Below are 20,929 nucleotides of genomic sequence, written 5' to 3' on the forward strand. Positions count from 1 at the left end.
ACCGCCTAAGCCAATGGGAGTCTGCACCACTCCACTCGTGTAGCCAATCACGTAGTAGCGTGACCTAGTCATGATTGGCTGGCCTGGTATTAGCGACAACAGAACAACAGCGGTTGTTATGAGCCAACTGCAGAGCAGGAACAAAACAGTGATTGAACCCTCGAACAGAACGTCGGAAACAACGGCCGCAAGGTTGTGACACAGAAACATACACGTTAAAAAAATGAATAATAATATGGGGGGGAGAGCGCTTGTTTCACTTGGCAGTTAATGATACACGTGTCATTCTTGTTAATGAACCCCCTACTTGATCATGATCATACGAGGCTAGTGTCACACAAGACAAAAGCATGAAAAGTAGCAGATTTCTGTAGCTTGACCACAAGTGGGCAGTGTAGAGTGGTGTACAGTAAGCTCTAAATAGAGTAATCTTAACTGCTTCTGAACACATACTGAACTTGCGTTCGCCTGTGCATACTGTACATTCTACGACACTGTCTGTGTATATCATCATCTGTCAACTGTTCTTTAATACAATGTCCAAGATATTTGACTTTACTACAGACACAGAGTGTTAAAAGATAGTTTAAAATCAGGAAATGTTTGTCCTCTTTTGTTCTACAAATAAGAACAACACTCTTACTGGCATTTTATTTGATATCATTCTAAATCTAACCTGTATATGAGTAATAGTTGGTAATCTCATCTTGTATATGAGCAGTAGTTTGCTGTCTAACCATGTATTACGTAGTTAGTTTATTGTCTATACCTTGTATATGAGACAGAGCTGGTTGTTGGGTCCCGGGGCAGAGTACAGGTGGTACTCGGGCAGCGGCCAGTGGTTCTTGTCGCAGTACAACTCCAGCAGGCTCACAGCGGTGGTCAGCTGGCTGGGCCTCAGGTAGCAGAGGCTGGTGGAGGAGAGGGGCGTACCGGGCAGGCAGGGAAACAGAAAGGGCTCACTGTCCGCCGCTCCTGCAAGAGAAGACACCATACACCAGGGTTCCCCAATTAATTTTCCTCAAGGGCCATATTTTGACTAGCGTACCAGGCTGGGGGCCGAGTCTGTACGTGCGAGGTCGAGGTCTTGCCCTGAAAATTCATTTTCAGGGCAAGACCCCATTTGAAAAGGATGCCCAGTTTGACATGCATAGGCTACTGACCCCCATTTAATGCCATTTATATCTATAAGGGGCCGCCTATTGGGGAACCCTGCCATACACCATGGCGATAATTAACCTGACGCTGCCAGATGAGGGCGGTATTGGGTAACCATGTTCCCCAACACAGCCTTCATCTGGGATCTCTCAGGGAGTTGAGCTGACACCAATCCGTTCCGTACCGAACCAATCAGCGTGAGCTAAGGGCGGGATATGTGCGAAACCGGATGTGAAGCTATATAGACACGTCAATATGATTGGTTGTGTTTGCACGCCCACACGGTGATAGACAGATGGTCCCATCCAATCATCTACCAAGTATCTTGAAAAAAAGGAACAGCCCCCGTCCGTCATCGAATTTGCTTCCGCGATCCCAGATCCCAATAAGCTGTGAAACAAATTTGTGTATAGCAAGCTTCTTGGATGTGGCAGCGTCAGGTTAGGCGATAATGTCAGCTCTATAGGAAAAAGCTTTCGCACACCTAGAAATCAGGCGTATGCACAGGTGCGTAGGGCCAGTGGACATCAATGAAAGGAATGAAGATACACCCGCACACTGTGCGTCAGCTTTTTTTTCTTTTCTTTTAATAAGGCAACGTCTCGGTCCCTCCGGACCTCCCTTCCTGAAGAAGGTCCGGAGGGATCGAAACTTTGCCTTATTAAAAGAAAAAACTCTTGTACAAGGTTCAAGGGTTCTTTAGGTTTGTCTCCCGAAGGAGGCGTGGCTCCATATTCAAGTGATTAACCCATTCTGAACGGGCACCCATTTTGGTGTTAGCATCATGTTGTGCTTTACCTATTGAAAAATAGCAGATCTACAAGCTCATATCGCGCCACCGAGTGGCGTGATACGAGCTTGTAGGTCTGCTATTTTTGAAAAAAATCGAAGAACGACTGACATTTTTAGAATCTGATCTCAGGTCAGAATGGGTTAATCAGACCAGTGTGTTGTCCAGTGGAAACCTCGTATGAATCTGATCTCAGGTCAGAATGGGTTAAGACTCATTGAGGTCTCACAGCCTTGACGTAAAGTCTCGGCTACACCGTGCCATGCAGCATACAGATACAGGGCGGGGTCCTTGGCATCCAAGACAAATGTCTTGGATGCCAAGAAAAAATGCCAAGTTTTTAGTTTTAATAAGGTAAAGTTTCGGTCCCTCCGGACCTTCTTCAGGCACATCCGGAGGGACGGAAAAGTTGCCTTATTAAAAGAAACGAAAAAAACTGTACTGTACCGAGCAGATACACAGTGTGCGAGTGTATTTTTTCATTCCTTTCAAGAATGTCAGCCCGAAAAAACATTATTCATTCAATATAAGCAGCTTTGGGAACCAACAGGCTAATGACCAGGTTGCCCAAAGGCCAGGCTATCTCCAGGCTGTCTCCTTGTTTCCATGGTGTGAGGTTGCTTGAGGTAGCTAAGTACACCCCCCGGGAATTGAACCCACGACCTCCGAGTCACAATCACAAGGCAACTGAGCTGGTGTGTGTGTGTTTATGGGTAATAGTAGTACTCAAGAAAAAGTATCACTGTGGAGAAATACCCTTTTACAAGTAAAATTCCGGTATTCAAACTTTACTTGATTAAAAGTACAAAAGTATTGGCATCAAAATACAGTTAAAGTACTAAAAGTAAAAGTACTCATTAGGCGGAATGTCCAATTTCACAAAATGTCTAATGTGTAAATGTATTAAAAAAAAATCCTTTGAAAGGCAAAGCAATGCGCTGTGAGCTTGTAGATCGGCTATTTTCAAATAACCGGAATATATAAGTGGTTGATGTACTGTATGTTTTGTAATATTAATCAAAATCTAGAAAGTAAATAGTAACTTAAGTTTTCAAATAATTGGAGTCGAGTAAAAGTGCCTCTGAGTAGAAGTAAAATGTATGTTATTGAAAACTGGAAATACTCAAGTAAAAATACCTCAAATGTCTACTTAAGTAAATGTACTTAGTTACACTCCACCACTGTGGACACTAACCCATTCTGACCTGAGATCAGATTAAAAAAATGTCTGTTTGAAAATGACTGAAAAAGCTACGTTTCTATGTCAGTCGTTCTTCGATTTTCCAAAAATATCAGACCAGCTCTTAGCGGCGCGATATGAGCTTGTAGATCTGCTATTTTTCAATAGCTAAAGCATAACATGATGCCAACACCAAAATAGGTGCCCGGTCAGAATGGGCTAATGGCAAGGCCACCGAGCTGGTATATGTATGCGTATGGTAATATTCTTGTCCAACTGCCCTGCCTCTGTTTTCACAATTATTTGGCTATTCCAGTGGAGAGAGAGTCAGTTATCAACCACTGGAGTGAAAACTGGAGACGTACTGTAACCACCCTGTATCGTCTCTGCCAGCGCAGAAACCTCTTATCTGGAGACGTACTGTAACCACCCTGTATCGTCTCTGCCAGCGCAGAAACCTCTTATCTGGAGACGTACTGTAACCACCCTGTATCGTCTCTGCCAGCGCAGAAACCCCTTATCTCCATATTCTAACTTTTTGTGTTTTAGTTTGTGTTTTCCGTAAATGAATGGCCTACTTGATCATACTAACTACACAATAGCACCAAAAGCAGCATAGATCTGCAAGCTCAAAACGAGCAGCAAAGTGAGTCATGTTGAGCTTGTAGATCTGCTACTTTTGAATTTGAAAAAAGACAGAAGACATTTATTTATGGATATATACATTATCAACCGGGAAATTCATCATTGAGCGATAAATAACAATAAGCCTATATAGTGTTCACACTATAGAGGGTATGCGCGTGACATCATCAAACCAGGAAGTTATGCTGGAAACGCCTGCTGAGTGCCAATAAACTACTTTCTGGCCATGACCGCCCATACATCCAAACAGAACAGTCCAATATGATTGCATTAACACAATTAAAACATAGGACGTGTGAGAACGTCATAAGGATCCCGAAATATTGGTGCCTACGATGTCTGTGGACGTCCTAGCGACGTCCCAGCGACGCGGGGCGAGATGAGAATATTCAGAATTTTTCCTATTTATTTTTTTTGGCATTTCGCTTTTCGCTTGCCGTATGCTAACGCTCAGTGCAACTATTAGCTTGTCATTGACTCCCATGTTAGCGCGGCGGAAAGAATGACTCGTATCTCCTAATCCAAGGAGAATGGATCGATATGCTGGCGCTTCATTTCTGCTCCTCATCCGTCTCTCCCGCAAAATATGAACGCTTTTTGGAGCGTAAAAAAATTAATTAAGATGATCGGGGATCTGAGGTCTCTTTGTAAAGTCAACTTTTTTAGGAAAGTGTTTCCGGTTCATGGCTTTCAAAGTAAAAGCGAACAGACAACTCTGGCACCCCGGAGCTTCTATTTTGATGCACTTCCGGCACTAAATGTGTTTTAAACAACGTTAAACTCACTTTGCCACTCGATTTGCCATTCACTTTATGCATGCGCATACCCCTCTATTCATCTTGCTCGGAGGATTCTTTTTGCCAGCAAAGTTAGTGAACCTGCTTTTTGTCGGGATGCACACGCAGATGAGATCAGATTCATACGAGGTTTCCACTGGATTTTTCAAAAAATAGCAGACCTACAAGCTCGTAGCGCGCCACTCGGTGGCGCGATATGAGCTTGTAGATCTGCTATTTTTCAATAGCTAAAGCACGACATGATGCTGACACCAAAATGGGTGCCCGTTCAGAATGGGTTAAGGGACTCAGAGAGAAAATGTGGTCATTGTCATTGAGAATGACCACCGATATTATCCCTTACTTACTGCTGCCTTCTCTGTCAACAAATAATTCTACTGCCATGATCCATACTGAGCAAATTCCATAAAGTAGTACTGTAAATCCGTGCTACTTTAAAGGACCACTTCACCACTTTTCAACCTATCTTCATATAATAGGTCCTCACTAATAATCATGATAAAATTGCACGATTTTTTTTTACTCGGTCTGTGTCTCATAGGAGGGCTGTGGGCAGTTCAGAAACCGTCTTCCAGTGACATCATCATTAGGCAGATTTATTTTTAAACAAGATTTTTTTTTACAAAAATGTTTAGATTTTCATCATCGTGAGAACGATGGCTTCTATTTTCGCATTGCAACTTTTCAGGACTAGAAAGCCTGCAGTTTCTATTAGCCTGTATTCCCCATCGATGATGTCACTGGAAGACGATTTCTGAACTGCCCACAGCCCTCCTATGAGACACAGACCGAGTAGAAAAGAATTGCGCCATTTTTTCATGATTATTTGTGAGGACCTACTATATGAAGATAGGTTGAAAAGTGGTGAAGTGGTCCTTTAACCCATTTAGGCCTGACGTCGATATATATATATATATTTTTTTTTAATTTATTTTTTCTGTAAAAAAAACTCATGTTTTTATATATCAGTGATTCTCAATATTTCATGTAAAGGACCCCAAAGATTATATGTAATATGCCGCCGACCCCCCATCTGAAAATATGTTGTTCCAGGGACCCCCCAGAAGCACAGATTTGAGTTAACCCATTCTGAACGGGCACCCATTTTGGTGTTGGCATCATGTTATGCTTTAGCTATTGAAAAATAGCAGATCTACAAGCTCATATCGCGCCACCGAGTGGCGCGCTACGAGCTTGTAGGTCTGCTATTTTTGAAAAATCGAAGACACTTTTAGAATCTGATCTCAGGTCAGAATGGGTTAATAATGAAACTGTCAGGATGTAATAGACATTTTTAGAATCTGATCTCGGGTCAGAATGGGTTAAAAACTGAAACTCTGAAAGAATACAGTATAATATATATTCAAAGATTTGAGGCACATTATCACAAATTTTCAAAAATAGCAGACCCACAAGAGTACAAGTTCATGAGCTAATTTTCAATAGCTAAAGTATAATATGCTTAAAGGTATATTCAGTGATTTCACTTAATTCAAATATCACTTATTTTTTTGTTTTGTTGTGATAATCCTCCCTACTATAGAGTGTGCTGGCCATATAAGGAGTTCCTCCCTGTCCCCAGTTAACCCCTGGGGGTAAAAAAAAACCGTAGGTTTCGTTTTTGACTCTCTACCCTGATTGGACGAAAGGCTGGGTCCCACAGCCAAAAACGAAACCTAAGGTTTTTTGAGTGAAATCACTGAATATACCTTTAAAGGAGAATTCCATACTAAAAGGCTTTCTTACCTTTCCTTGTAGTTGTTACGTCCCCACCAAAGAGGTCCAGGTGTTATTTTGTACAAAAGCTCCTTATTGGCTATTTCCCCTGCCATAAGCCATAAATGAATTGCATTGAATTGAATGGGAATTGAATGGAGCTATGGGGTGTTGTGCTAATTCGCTTATTTCCATCGCTAAAATTATAATTTCTTTGTATATATCCTCTCTTCATAATGTAAATAATATCCCAAGCGGCACAGTTTACTACTTCTTTCGATGGAAATAAGCGAACTAGCATAACACCCCATAGCCCCATTCAATTCCCATTCAATGCAATGCAATTCATTGAGGGCTTATGGTAGGGAAAATAGCCAATAAAGAGCTTTTGCACAAAAAAACACCTGGACCTCTTTGGTGGGGACGTAACAACTACAAAGAAAGGTGAGAAAGATAAGAAAGCATTCTAGCATGGAATTCTCCTTTAAGTCAGAACAGCGGGGGGGAATTTGATGGCAGCTTGTGGTGCATTCTGAGCAGCTGATCGATGTAAAATGCTTTGGCTGGGGATGGACGCTCCCATACACGTTAAAAAATGAATAATAATATGGGGGGGGGGCATATGCACAACGGAGAGCGCTTGTTTCACGAATTTCTGAGAAATCACTTTGACTAGCAAAAGTATATGGTGCGTTTCATTCACACCGTGGCTATACGGATCTGCACTGATCTCATAAATCGCCCGTATTGAAATAATCCTCGAGATGGAAATCCGTCCCAACGGCGGAGAACTTTAATCCCCGAGTAGCGTAGTAAGCCTTGCTGAGCCATGTGCTCCATAGGGTGCTCCTGTTCATCTCCATAGGGTGCTGCTTCTGTAGGCAGACTGTGTCTCCAGCATTTAACCCAGGGCTGGGCAACGTTGACGATGGCGAGGGCCAATATATTTCCACACTCACTCCAGAGGGGCCACAGTGCATGTTACTGTCGTAGCAAAAAATTGCCGATCTACAAGCTCAAAACGCGTCGCACTGCGACGCGTTTTGAGCTTGTAGATCGGCTATTTTTGCTATATTTGAATTGAAAACCTGAATAATTATTTTTGAATTAGAATCCTGAAATGTAACCTTTTTATTGCATTTCAAATGCATTTAGTTATAGTCATGTTAACATAACTACATTGGACACAAAAAGACAAGAACATTTTAATGCTATAGTCATTAAGTACTAGTCATTTAAGTCATTAAGTACTAGTCATTTAATACTAGTCATGAAGTAATTAAAGCGGGTTTGGAATTGTAACGGCTGAAATCAATACTATATCAGTATTCTGATAATAACATGCGGGCCACATTAAGTGAAGGTGGGGGCCGCATGTGGCCCCCGGGCCGCCAGTTGCCCAACCCTGATTTAACCCATTCTGACCTGAGATCAGATTCTAAAAACGTCCGTTTGAAAATGATTTCAGTTTTCTGAAAAAGCTATGTTTCTATGTCAGTCGTTCGATTTTTCAAAAATAGCAGACCTATACAAGCTCGTAACGCGCCACTCGGTGGCGCGTTACGAGCTTGTATAGGTCTGCTATTTTTAAATAGCTACACGTGGGCCCCACCAGGGTGGGGCTGGCCCCCTCGCCCCCCCACCCCTAGAAACAGCTATGCCTGTTTAGTACAGTCAAACCAAGCTACAACCAAGCTACAAATCGAGTTCCATCCAACCAACCAATACTGTGGTGCAGACTATGATTTTTTTTTTCTTTTTCACTTTGACAAATATTCATTATTCATCTCCAAAAATCCAATTTTGTTCACACATTCAACTGAATGTGTGAACATGTCACTGCGACCCCAGCTAACAGCTAGTAGTGAGCCAGTCTGCACAACACAAGTAAGACGCGCAAACGCGGGAAGCGAACGCAGCTCGTAAATGGCAATAACAACAATTAGAATAAATTACATACTTTTTTAAGGTTTTCTTTTTAAAGTTCTCTTTTTTGTGTTTTTTTAAGATTTTCTTTAAGTCAAGTGTTTTTAAAGATTTCTTTTTAAGTTAAGTTTTTTTGTGTTTTTTTAAGTTTTTAAGATTTTATTTTTAAGTTAGGTTTTTTGAAGTTAAGTGTTTTTAAAGTTTTTTTTTAAGTTAAGTTGTGTGTGTGTGTGTGTGTGTGTGTGTGTGTGTGCGTGCGTGTGTGTGTTTTGTGTGATACAGCTCCGCCCTCTGGTGGCGGGCGGGTGGTGTAACAGCGGGACAGACACACACACAGACAGACAGACACACAGACATGATCTGCAGGGTCTCATAGTTAGTGCTCAGTGCGTTCGCAAATCACTGCGTTCGCAAATGATCATGCCGGCCCATAATACACAGGCACACACAATCAGTCGGGCCACATTCAGAGCGTTAATTGCGTTGCTCGGCATATGAGCGGATAATTCCAACTCTCGGTCACGGTGACTCTTTATTCTATAATTTCTCCAGGGTCTGCGGAGAGGTGCGCCGCGGTCCGCTCATGGGCCGCGGTCCGCCTGTTGAGGACCACTGATCTAACTCTTGAGAGAGTGTAAAAAAGAAACCAAATTGACACTTTAAAGAGTCCATTTGGTTTCATTTTACGCTCAAGAGTTTAATCCATTCTGACCGGGCACCCATTTTGGTGTCAGCATCATGTTATGCTTTAGCTATTGAAAAATAGCAGATCTACAAGCTCATATCGCGCCACCGAGTGGCGCGATACGAGCTTGTAGGTCTGCTATTTTTTGAAAAATCAAAGAGCGACTGACATTTTTAGAATCTGATCTCAGGTCAGAATGGGTTCATCAGACCAGTGTGTCCCCGGCGGAAACCTCGTGTGAATCTGATCTCAGGTCAGAACGGGTTAATATCTAATGAGGGTTAATTTGCTACCAACTCTCCATCATTTAGCTGGGTACCACCTAGAACCCCCCTCAAGGACCACTGGTTGAAGTATCCTACTGACTCAGCTGCCATGGGACTCTGGGCCATGGGATATACAGTAAATAGTATGGATTTAGTGTTTGTTTTGTTTTCCACAATCCTTGTGGTTGTGGGCATGTTAATCGTTCCCACGCTTTGGAGGGAATCCTTTTCCAGTACATTTCCAGGATATTCAGTGTGACACACTGTAGCTACTGTAGTGTGTATCGTTATAATTAGTCCCCACAGGAATCCGCGGAGAAAAAGTCTTGATTCTGCGGAGAACATCCCTAATTCCGCAGAGAACAAGCCTTGATTCCGTGGCTTAGTTAATATTCCGCAGAGATGAACTTATTGTCTCCACCAGGCCGAAGGCATGGGGGGAGAGTATGTTTTGCACTCCGTCCGTCCGTCCGTCCATCCGTCCGTGTGTGTGTCCGTGAGCAGCTAATCTCCGGCACCGTTAACCCGGTCGATGCCAAATTTATAGCGCCACCAGGAGGTCGCTTTGTGCAAAACAAGTTTTTCCACAGTACACCTACAGATTTTGTCCAAACATCGCGCAAATTGGTACACAGTCTCTCTAGAGCCAGTCAACGAAACGGGTCTTTCAGATTTCTCAGACTCCATCCTGATTGGTTAAGATTGGCTTCCAAAGTTCAGAGTGCTCAGTTTCAAACAAAATGCTGCAAATCATGAACACATCGCATGATTTCCGTGAAATTGTGCACGCACATTCCCACTAGGCCGAGGACGAAATGCCACATGAACAATTTCAACTCAGCCTCAAGGTGGCGCTATAACTGGCCGAAAAGTGTTTTTACCTCTAATTTACTTTTGTTGCCCTTTTATCCAACCACCAGATGAAGGCAAGCTGCAATGTCCTACATTCCTATCCTGGTGGAGACCTGTGCCCAGAAGGGCACTTTTTCTAGTTTAACCTAAAATGTTATCAAGCCTCAATATAAGGTCACGCCTCATAACATCATGCCTCAATATATGGTCACGCCTCATGACATCACGCCTCAAGATAAGGTCACGCCTTGTGACATCACACCTCCATATACAGTATGGTCACGCCTCATGACATCACGCCTCAAGATAAGGTCACGCCTTGTGACATCACACCTCCATATACAGTATGGTCACGCCTCATGACATCACGCCTCAAGATAAGGTCACGCCTTGTGACATCACACCTCCATATACAGTATGGTCACGCCTCATGACATCACGCCTCAAGATAAGGTCACGCCTTGTGACATCACACCTCCATATACAGTATGGTCACGCCTCATGACATCACGCCTCAATGCCGCGTGACATCACGCCACGTGAAACATCACGCCACCATATATGGTCATCTCCATATATGAAGATTACGACACTGACCTCATCTAACCCTGGATAACCATACATGGAGAATATATTATGCAGATCTAGGTGAGAAGACTCACCTAGATCTGCATATATCAACATATTACTGTAGCAACTCTACATATGCCGTCAAACCTCAAACCCTTAGATCTCCATATATGGAGCTGACCTGTTCTGACATTCCATTATGTTGATCTGACCTAATCAAACCCTGTACACTCAAGACACGCTCCATATATGGCCAGTACAGAATTCATTCCATATGTTGATCTGACCTCATCAAACCCTGTACACTCAAGACACGCTCCATATATGGCCAGTACAGAATTCATTCCATATGTTGATCTGACCCCCCCATGCCAAAGCGCCAGCGCTCGCCCAGCAGTCTGCCGTCACCCAGGCGGATGCGTGCACACGCTCAGGGCATCTTACTGGTTAATAATAGGATTTAATAGTAATAGTTAAGGTTGGGCGATATGCCAATTTTTTTCAACCACCAATCGTCTGACCAATATTCGCCGATTGACGATGTATTCGTGTCATAAAAGTAAAGTGAGAACAGCTCACTGCAGGTCGCAAAAAAGCCAGATCTACAAGCTCTCAAGGCGCCGCGTCCTGCCTGTTTTCGCAGCTCCGTTCGCTAGGCGTTGAGAGCTTGTAGATCAGTCTGTTTCTGCAGTCTGCAGCGCAGCTGCACAGCCACGGTAACTTGCTCCCTTCCCTCCCCTCCCCGCACCGGTCGTCGGACGGAGGCTCGGAGCGGAGCAGCGGAGCCCACAAGCTGCTGCTGCTGCGGCCGGGCTGATCCACACAGGCTCTCAAGGCCTGTAGCATCAGTCAGTGTCAGCACAGCTGTGCCTAACCTGCCTCCTGATATCATCTGATTACATTTCCATTTCAGCGACTATAGAACTCTGGTGCCTTGGCACTTTGTGCAAGGCCGCCAATGAACTGAACGCTCCATCAGTGTTGTCTGCATAGAGGCTGCTGCTGGGTTGTACATTTTTGTAAACCTTCCGATAGCAGTCGGTAGGGCTGCACGATATGGACAAAAATTCATATCACGATATATATGGCAGATATCTCGATATCGATACGATACGATATAATATATATCACGATGTATAGGGCAGATATCTCGATATCGATACGATACGATATATCGTGCAGCAACATATTTTCTTAATGGGCGTGGCTAGCGATTCAGGGCTGGAGCCAGGCTACAACAGGACAGAGGGACAAACGGAGTGATGGTTTATTTTCCGAGGGGCACAGGCTAAAACAGAGGGCTGGCTTTAGAAGTGGACGATATATCGATATGTCGACGATATATCTATATCGCGATACCGTTGCCTTTTTGCGATACTGATATTGTGCATGTTCATACCTCGATACCGATACGATAACGATATATTGTGGAGCCCTAGCAGTCGGTTGGTGTATCGCAGTGATTCCCAAACTTTTTCATGTCAAGGACCCCCAAATTGACACCAATTAGCCCACAGACCCCCATTTGAAAAGATATTCCAGAGACCCCCTTAAGAGAAGATTTTTACGGCTCTAGCAGTGATTCTCAACGGGTTTAATGACCCCCCAGTTTGACATGATGCATATTAGTCTACGGAACCCCATTTAAGGGCATTTCTATCTCTGGGACCCCCAATTTATATTGTAAAAGCATTGTTAATTTAACATTTGTACACTCTCAGAGGTTCCAAACTATCATTTAGCTGGGAACCCAATGGAACTCCCTCAAGGACCCCTGGGGGTCCCTGGACCCCACTTTGGGAACCACTGGCGTATCGTATCGTCGCTGTCGGACATCTACATATGTTTTACTTATTTTGTTGTTTTTGCAGATTAACGCCAATTTCAACTAATTGTCCGGGGTACCACCAGTGGGCCTTGAGGGGGTTCCAGGTGGTCCCCCAGCTAAATGATGGAGAGTTTCTAACCAAATGGGCCCTTATAGATCTTTAACTCTTGAGAGTTAAAGAGTTAAATTATTGTTACACATCTGCATTACTTAATTTACAAGAAGTCTACACAATTCAGCGCTTGCCGGTTATCTCTCCTAATGGTACCAACATCCGGTTATCTCTCCTAATGGTACCAACATCAACACAGAATGGAATTGTGGACGAAATCTTGTCCAACGACAACAAAATATTTGTTAGTTTTGGATCTGAGAGGCTAAATCTCATCAAATGGTGGCCCGCCATGGCTCAAATACCCAATAAATAATGGGCCTTGATATGAAAAGGGTTGAAAACCTGGTCATACTGCAGCGTCCCACAAAAGCATAAAAAGTAGCTGATCCGCAAAGCGACGCGGTTCGAGCTTGCAGATCTGCCACTTTTGCCGCTCTTGAATTTTAATCCTAAAAAGTAACAGTGTTGGACGTATGAGGTTTCCGCCCGATGAGTCCAACAAAAGGTCTTTGAAGTCAGTTGCAAAAATGTCAGGCAATTTTTTTTTCCATCCCTCTTGCATAACCTCAGCACAGACACACAACAATAGTCTTACCCAGTGGTCAGCAGCTTGCGGGAATTAATGTACAGTGAACGGACAAGAGACAAGAATGAGCTGAATCGAGTGGTGTTGTCTGGTTGGTTTGCCGAAAGCTTGAAACTGCTCGAGAAAGTGTGGTGCTGACGTGGATCGCGTGCGGCGCGCGTGCGCAACGCCCACTAAACCCCCTCGATATGTGCTCAAAAGGCCTCACTGATGCAAGTACTGTACAAGCTGTACAAGCTGTACATGTCTCTGTGGAGGCGATTTGTGAAGCTGGAAGGTTGTACATTGTGATTCGGAATGGTTTTATAATTATTCAACCGCAGCAGTTTGTATGTCGTCTGCCGTCAGGTGGGAAACCTCGTAAATGATGTACAAAAACTGTTACTTTTCAGGATTCAAATTAAAAAAATGGCAAAATTAGAAATATCCACAAGTTCAAAACACTTTTGATGCTTTGATGATCAAGTAGGGGTCAATTTATGAAGAAAGAAAAAAAACACAGTAAGTTCAAATATGAAACATCAAACAGCACTGCACGTATTATTTTATCGATTTAGTAGCTCGCACAACTCCAACTAGTCTCTAACCTCTTGGGCATTTTTACCGGGTGCGTGGTCGTGTAAGTAACTTCACAGAAACATCTCTAAAAAGAAAAAAACTGCACTCACAGAATCCCTGTGCTTTAGACCCGCTGTTGACCTGTCTGTCTAGCATCAAATGTTATGATTATGAAGTTCTCATAATCGGTTCTAGCGAGCAGAAAGAATCAATAATAAGCAGACTTGGCAACCTGACTGTAGAAAGTAACAGTACAGTAAAGAACCTGGGGGTTATTATTGATTCTGAATTGAATTTTAATTCACACATTAATCATGTTACCAAGACTGCCTTTTTTCACCTTAGAAATATTGCACGAATCAGAGCCTATTTGTCCTTGGACGATGCAAAAACGCTAATCCACGCCTTTGTTTTTTCTCGGCTTGGATACTGCAATGCACTCTTTTCAGGACTGCCTAAGAAAGCGACTGACAGATTACAACTTGTCCAAAATGCAGCAGCCAGAGTTTTAACTAGAACTAAGATGAGAGAACATATTACTCCAGTTTTGGCATCACTGCACTGGCTTCCGGTTGTTTTTAGGATTGATTTTAAAATTATTTTACTTGTCTATAAAGCTCTCAATGGTCTCGCACCTCCGTACCTCCGTGACTGCCTACCTAGATATGTCCCTAACCGCCCCCTCAGGTCCTCCAATGCTGGCCTACTTGAAGTGCCTAAAAGAATGTGCACAAAACAATATGGTGAGGCAGCTTTTTGCTTCTACGGCCCAACAGCCTGAAATAAACTTCCATTCGAGCTCAGACACGCTAACCTGACGCTGCCAGATCCAAGAAGCTTGCTACACAAATTTGTTTCACAGCTTATTGGGATCTGGGATCGTGGAAGCAAATTCGATGACGGGGCTGTTCCTTTTTTTCAAGATACTTGGTAGATGATTGGATGAGACCGTCTGTCTATCACCGTGTGGGCGTGCAAACACAACCAATCATATTGACGTGTCTATATAGCTTCACATCCGGTTTTGCACATATCCCGCCCTTAGCTCACGCTGATTGGTCCGGTACGGAACGGATTTTTGTCAGCTCAACTGCCTGAGAGATCCCAGATGAAGGCTGTGTTGGGGAACATGGTTACCCAATACCGCCCTCATCTGGCAGCGTCAGGTTACAGACACGCACCCTCTGTAGACATTTTTAAATCTCAACTCAAGACTCACCTCTTCACTCTTGCTTTTAGTTGAGTTTTACTATGCACGTTACCTACCCTGCCCTGACTGATTTGCTGCATGTGGTGTTTTTATTTGTTTTTATTCATTTTATGTTCTTATATTCAATTTTGTTCTTTGCCATTGTTCTATCATTTTAACTACTTGTGTTTTATTGTATTATATTGTTGTGTCCTGCCCTGTGAAGCACTTTGAGCTGCATTTATGTATGAAAGGTGCTATACAAATAAAGTTTATTATTATTATTAACTCTTAGAAGTTTTAAAAGTTCTTATGTTGTCATGGTACGCTGCAGAGCAGCAGCACGTTGTGCATTCTTAACCCATTCTGACCTGAGATCAGATTCATATGAGGTTTCCACTGGACACACACTGGTCTGATGAACCCATTCTGACCTGAGATCGGATTCTAGAAATGTCAGTCGCTCTTTGATTTTTCTAAAATAGCAGACCTACAAGCTCGTATCGCGCCACTCGGTGGCGCGATATGAGCTTGTAGATCTGCTATTTTTCAATAGCTAAAGCATAACATGATGCCGACACCAAAATGGGTGCCCGGTCAGAATGGGTTAAATGAACACACACACACACACACTTCCTCCTCACCTCCAGGTCCATAGCACACAGCGCCTCCGAGGCGTGGTGGTAGGGACTGCACACACACACACACACACTTCCTCCTCACCTCCAGGTCCATAGCACACAGCGCCTCCGAGGCGTGGCGGTAGGGACTGCATCCTCCGTGGTCGTGGCGTGTCTCCTCGACCTCCTCCCATCACACTTCCATCTTCACTCCGTAAGGCACCTCCTCCTCCTCCTCCTCCTCGGGCTGTCATGACCATGACATTTTACTCATTAGCCAGGCCAAATCTTAGAGTATATATATGAATAGAGAAGGCACCCAGAGGAAATCTTGAGGCGAAATGGACATAGTGGCCGAATGAAGGTATTGCAGCCTGGCCCCAAACACATGAACGCGCTGTCCGTTGACTAACATTGTACACGTTCACGACGGACGACGCTCGTGCGCGTTCAACGGCAGCGCGTTCATGTGTTTGGGGCCACTCACCATTGCAATCCGTCCCAGAATGCACTCTGTTCCTACCAGGAAGGAGGAGTGAATCCGCCTCATGCGCTTTTGAGCAACTTAATGCAAGTGGATGGGAGGAGAACTCGGGTGTCTTCTCTATAGATATATAACTCTATGGGCCAAATGGGTTAATGAATGGGTTAATGAATGGGCTAATGATTAGCCCATTCATTAACCCATTTTGGCCTGACGTCGAAATAAAAAAAAAATCTTCTACATCCTGACAGTTTTATGAAATACCTATGTTTCTATATCAGTGGTGCTCAATATTTCAAAAATGATACGTAATTGGCCACCGACCCCCATCTGAAAATGTGTTATTCCAGGAACCCCTCAGAAGCAAAGATTTGAGTTAAAAACGTTCGCTCTGAAAGAATATATATTCAAAGATTTGTGCCGCATTTTCACGATTAAAAAAAAATAGCAGACCTACAAGCTCGTAGTGCGGCACTCGGTGCCGTGCTATGAGCTTGTAGATCTGCTATTGTTCAATAGGTAAAGTGTAACATAATGCTTAAAACACCAAAAGGGGTTCCCACCCAAAATGAGCTGAGGCCGATTCTACAAATGTCTTCCAAACGACTTTCTGAAAAAACGATGTGAATTTGACCGCCAGAGGCAAAGATTGAAGTTAAAAACGTTTAAACTCATTTCACACGGGTGTGATTTTTTTCCCCAAAAAAGTGACCAATATTTACAAATTACTTTACAGAAAAACAAGCCCAAAGTCTTGTAATAAGCAGACATGGCTGAACACTGACCTTCAGCTCTACGGAGGCCCAGGTAGCCCTTGCCCCAGCTCTTGTCTCTGCCTCCTTCGCCTCCATCCTTGTTGCTACAGACCGGTTTGGCCAGGCTGACCTGGATTAGCAAACGGATCAGATTAGCAAATACTTTGACGGCTTTATATTAATGTATGATATATATATACCGAGGCTGCCGGGATTGTTTAATTACCTTTGGAGCATAACGCCGAAGTATTTGCGCCCCTTTGATCCATGAAAATCCACTTGAAAACACTCCAATGATTTTTTTTATTGAGGTGACAAAGTAGCCACTTCCTTGATCCGGGTCATAGGTCAAAGAGCGAGATTGGCCCTACACCCTTCGTTCACTTTACATTGGATTACCCAGAAGCCCTTGCAAGCCGGCGGTTGGTTACGACGTCATAACGCGTCCGCCTCGTCACCAGGTTCGTGAACCAATCCGCTTATTTCTTTTAAATTACCGGTATTACAAAATGGCGAATTAAACACATGAAAAGAAATAGCGGGTTTAGCGTATTACGCAGGGGCAGAACATGGATTAAATAGCGTAGGTACACGGGTTATTCAGTTAAAACTGTTAAAAAAAAGTCACATACATTTTTTGTCTAGCTGGCTTTCTTAATTTGTTTTGGTTAACAAAAGTTTTTTTTTTTTTTTGGTTAAAGATGTAGTGAAATGAAAAAGATGTTTTTCACACTTACCCACTGACCATGGGTATACCCACCCATGGTCATAATGAGCATACCTGACAATAGAAGCCAAAACAATGGGACATTTTCTATTTGTGTGTCGCAAAAGTCTAGAAAAAGCCAATTTGAATGACTTCCTTTGAATGGAAAACGTGCTGTGCGATGACGCAACGAGGCCCGAAGGATCTTGACTTCATTCACCCGTTGCTGCACGTTCCTCCAAACACAGCACATTTTGATTCCAGAACTACTCCCTTTGCATTCTCATTCAAGATGACATACAAACGGTGTATGTGCTCATTTTAAACGTAATCAGCTCATCAAAATAAAATCTCCCAAAATGCTATTGCAAGTCCGACGTTAAGCAAAACCTTGGGAGTGCTTTTTTCCCCCACCAGCGATGACGTTGAACAGAATCAACGTGGTGGTGTGCAGCACGTGCTCCCTGACCCTGACCTGTACGCAGGCTCCGTCGATGTTGGCGCGGTCCATGACGTGCAGCGCGCTCAGCGCGTCCTCTCGCTCGCGGTAGTGGACAAAGGCGTAGTCCGTCAGCTTCTTGACGCGCTCCACCGAGCCGGGCTTCAGCCTGGAAAACTCCAGGCGCAGGGTCTCCTCGCTGGTGCCCAGCATCAGGTTACGCACCTGCTCGCACACATGAGCGCGCACACACACACAGACCACACACACACACGCACACATGAGCGCGCACACACACACAGACCACACACACACACGCACACCTATTTTTAAAATATTTTTATACATTAACCCATTTTGGGGGCGGGACACCCTTTTGGTGTTTTAAGCATTATGTTGTACTTTAGCTATTGAAAAATAGCAGATCTACAAGCTCATAGTGCTTGACTCCTTCAAAACCGCTCTCAAAGGGCACCTACGGATGGCTGCAATTCGAAACTGGCCTCTGTAAAATCTGAATCCCCCCCACCGCCCCCCCCCTTTTCCCCTCACTGTATATGTATCTTTTCCCTTTTTGCTGATGAATTCCTGTTCTGTTCTTTAGCTACATAGAAATGTCTATTTCTATGTCTCTAAATGTTTTGATGAATTGAACAATGTGGACCCTGTTGTAAACAAGTGTAATGCTTAATTGGGTCGTCCACTCACAGTTAACAGTCTTTGTATTGAGTTTGTGCTTAAAATGTACTGTAATTCTACAAACTGTTAATAAATATTTCAATCAATCAATCAAAAAGGTCTGCTATTTTTTTTTATTTTTTGTGAAAATGTGGCGCAAATCTTTGAATATAATGCTTTCACAGTGAACGTTTTTATCTCATATCTTTGCTTGTGGGGGGGGGGGTCGCTGGAACAGCATATTTTCAATGGGGGGGGGTCGCTGGAACAGCATATTTTCAATGGGGGGGGTCGGCAGCCAAATACAGATAATTCTGGGGGTCCTTGACATGAAAAAGGTGGAGCACCCACTGACATAGAAACATAGGGTTTTTCAGAAAACTGTCAGGATTTAGAAGGCTCGTCCTCAGATCTAAATGGGTTAAAAAACTTCTGCATAATGAGTACTTTTACTTTTGAGTACTTTTAAAGTACATTTTGATGCCAATCATTTTGTACTTTTACTCTTTTATTTCTATATTGCAGAATTGTTACTTTAGCCCATTCTGAACGGGCACCCGTTTTGGTGTTAGCATCATGTTATGCTTTAGCTATTGAAAAATAGCAGATCTACAAGCTCATAGCGTGCCACCGAGTGGCGCGATACGAGCTTGTAGGTCTGCTATTTTTGAAAAATCTAAGAACGGCTGACATTTTTAGAATCTGATCTCAGGTCAGAATGGGTTCATCAGACCAGTGTGTGTCCGGCGGAAACCTCGTATGAATCTGATCTCAGGTCAGAATGGGTTAGAGTACTTTTTCCACCACTGCACTGTGCGAGTCCCACTGGGTTCTGTAAATGGATATCTGTGATTATGTCCTCCTCTCCCTAGCTGTGATTATGTCCTCCTCTCCCTAGCTGTGATTATGTCCTCCTCTCCCTAGCTGTGATTATGTCCTCCTCTCCCTAGCTGTGATTATGTCCTCCTCTCCCTATAGCTGTGATGATGTCCTCCTCTCCCTAGCTGTGATTATGTCCTCCTCTCCCTATAGCTGTGATTATGTCCTCCTCTCCCTAGCTGTGATTATGTCCTCCTCTCCCTATAGCTGTGATTATGTCCTCCTCTCCCTAGCTGTGATTATGTCCTCCTCTCCATAGCTGTGATTATGTCCTCCTCTCCATAGCTGTGATTATGTCCTCCTCTCCCTAGCTGTGATTATGTCCTCCTCTCCCTAGCTGTGATTATGTCCTCCTCTCCCTAGCTGTGATTATGTCCTCCTCTCCCTAGCTGTGATTATGTCCTCCTCTCCCTAGCTGTGATTATGTGCTCCTCTCCCTAGCTGTGATTATGTCCTCCTCTCCCTAGCTGTGATTATGTCCTCCTCTCCCTAGCTGTGATTATGTCCTCCTCTCCCTAGCTGTGATTATGTCCTCCTCTCCCTAGCTGTGATTATGTCCTCCTCTCCCTAGCTGTGATTATGTCCTCCTCTCCCTAGCTGTGATTATGTCCTCCTCTCCATAGCTGTGATTATGTCCTCCTCTCCCTATAGCTGTGATTATGTCCTCCTCTCCCTAGCTGTGATTATGTCCTCCTCTCCCTAGCTGTGATTATGTCCTCCTCTCCCTAGCTGTGATTATGTCCTCCTCTCCCTAGCTGTGATTATGTCCTCCTCTCCATAGCTGTGATTATGTCCTCCTCTCCCTAGCTGTGATTATGTCCTCCTCTCCCTAGCTGTGATTATGTCCTCCTCTCCCTAGCTGTGATTATGTCCTCCTCTCCATAGCTGTGATTATGTCCTCCTCTCCCTATAGCTGTGATTATGTCCTCCTCTCCCTAGCTGTGATTATGTCCTCCTCTCCCTAGCTGTGATTATGTCCTCCTCTCCCTATAGCTGTGATTATGTCCTCCTCTCCCTATAGCTGTGATTATGTCCTCCTCTCCCTAGCTGTGATTATGTCCTCCTCTCCCTATAGCTGTGATTATGTCCTCCTCTCCCTATAGCTGTGATTATGTCCTCCTCTCCCTAGCTGTGATTATGTCCTCCTCTCCCTAGCTGTGATTATGTCCTCCTCTCCCTATAGCTGTGATTATGTCCTCCTCTCCCTAGCTGTGATTATGTCCTCCTCTCCCTAGCTGTGATTATGTCCTCCTCTCCCTATAGCTGTGATTATGTCCTCCTCTCCCTAGCTGTGATTATGTCCTCCTCTCCCTAGCTGTGATTATGTCCTCCTCTCCCTAGCTGTGATTATGTCCTCCTCTCCATAGCTGTGATTATGTCCTCCTCTCCCTAGCTGTGATTATGTCCTCCTCTCCCTAGCTGTGATTATGTCCTCCTCTCCCTATATCTGTGATTATGTCCTCCTCTCCCTATATCTGTGATTATGTCCTCCTCTCCCTATATCTGT

At 43.8% G+C, this 20,929-nt stretch overlaps 1 protein-coding gene across 1 annotated transcript in view; it reads right to left on the reverse strand.

Annotated features, from left to right (window-relative positions):
* The window catches only part of rbm46 (RNA binding motif protein 46), a gene marked incomplete at both ends in the record, with an annotated part of 74,636 nt that overhangs the window by 29,842 nt on the left and 23,865 nt on the right, over nt 1-20,929 (reverse strand). Inside the window, 4 exons of the mRNA XM_083788919.1 lie at nt 770-975; nt 15,585-15,728; nt 16,751-16,850; nt 17,902-18,090. Of these exons, the coding sequence (XP_083645045.1) occupies nt 770-975; nt 15,585-15,728; nt 16,751-16,850; nt 17,902-18,090 (639 nt within the window). The remainder of the gene's footprint in view (nt 1-769; nt 976-15,584; nt 15,729-16,750; nt 16,851-17,901; nt 18,091-20,929) is intronic.

This window comes from Protomyctophum parallelum (assembly GCF_964188405.1).
Source record: "Protomyctophum parallelum genome assembly, chromosome: 18".
Classification (NCBI taxonomy): Eukaryota; Metazoa; Chordata; class Actinopteri; order Myctophiformes; family Myctophidae; genus Protomyctophum; species Protomyctophum parallelum.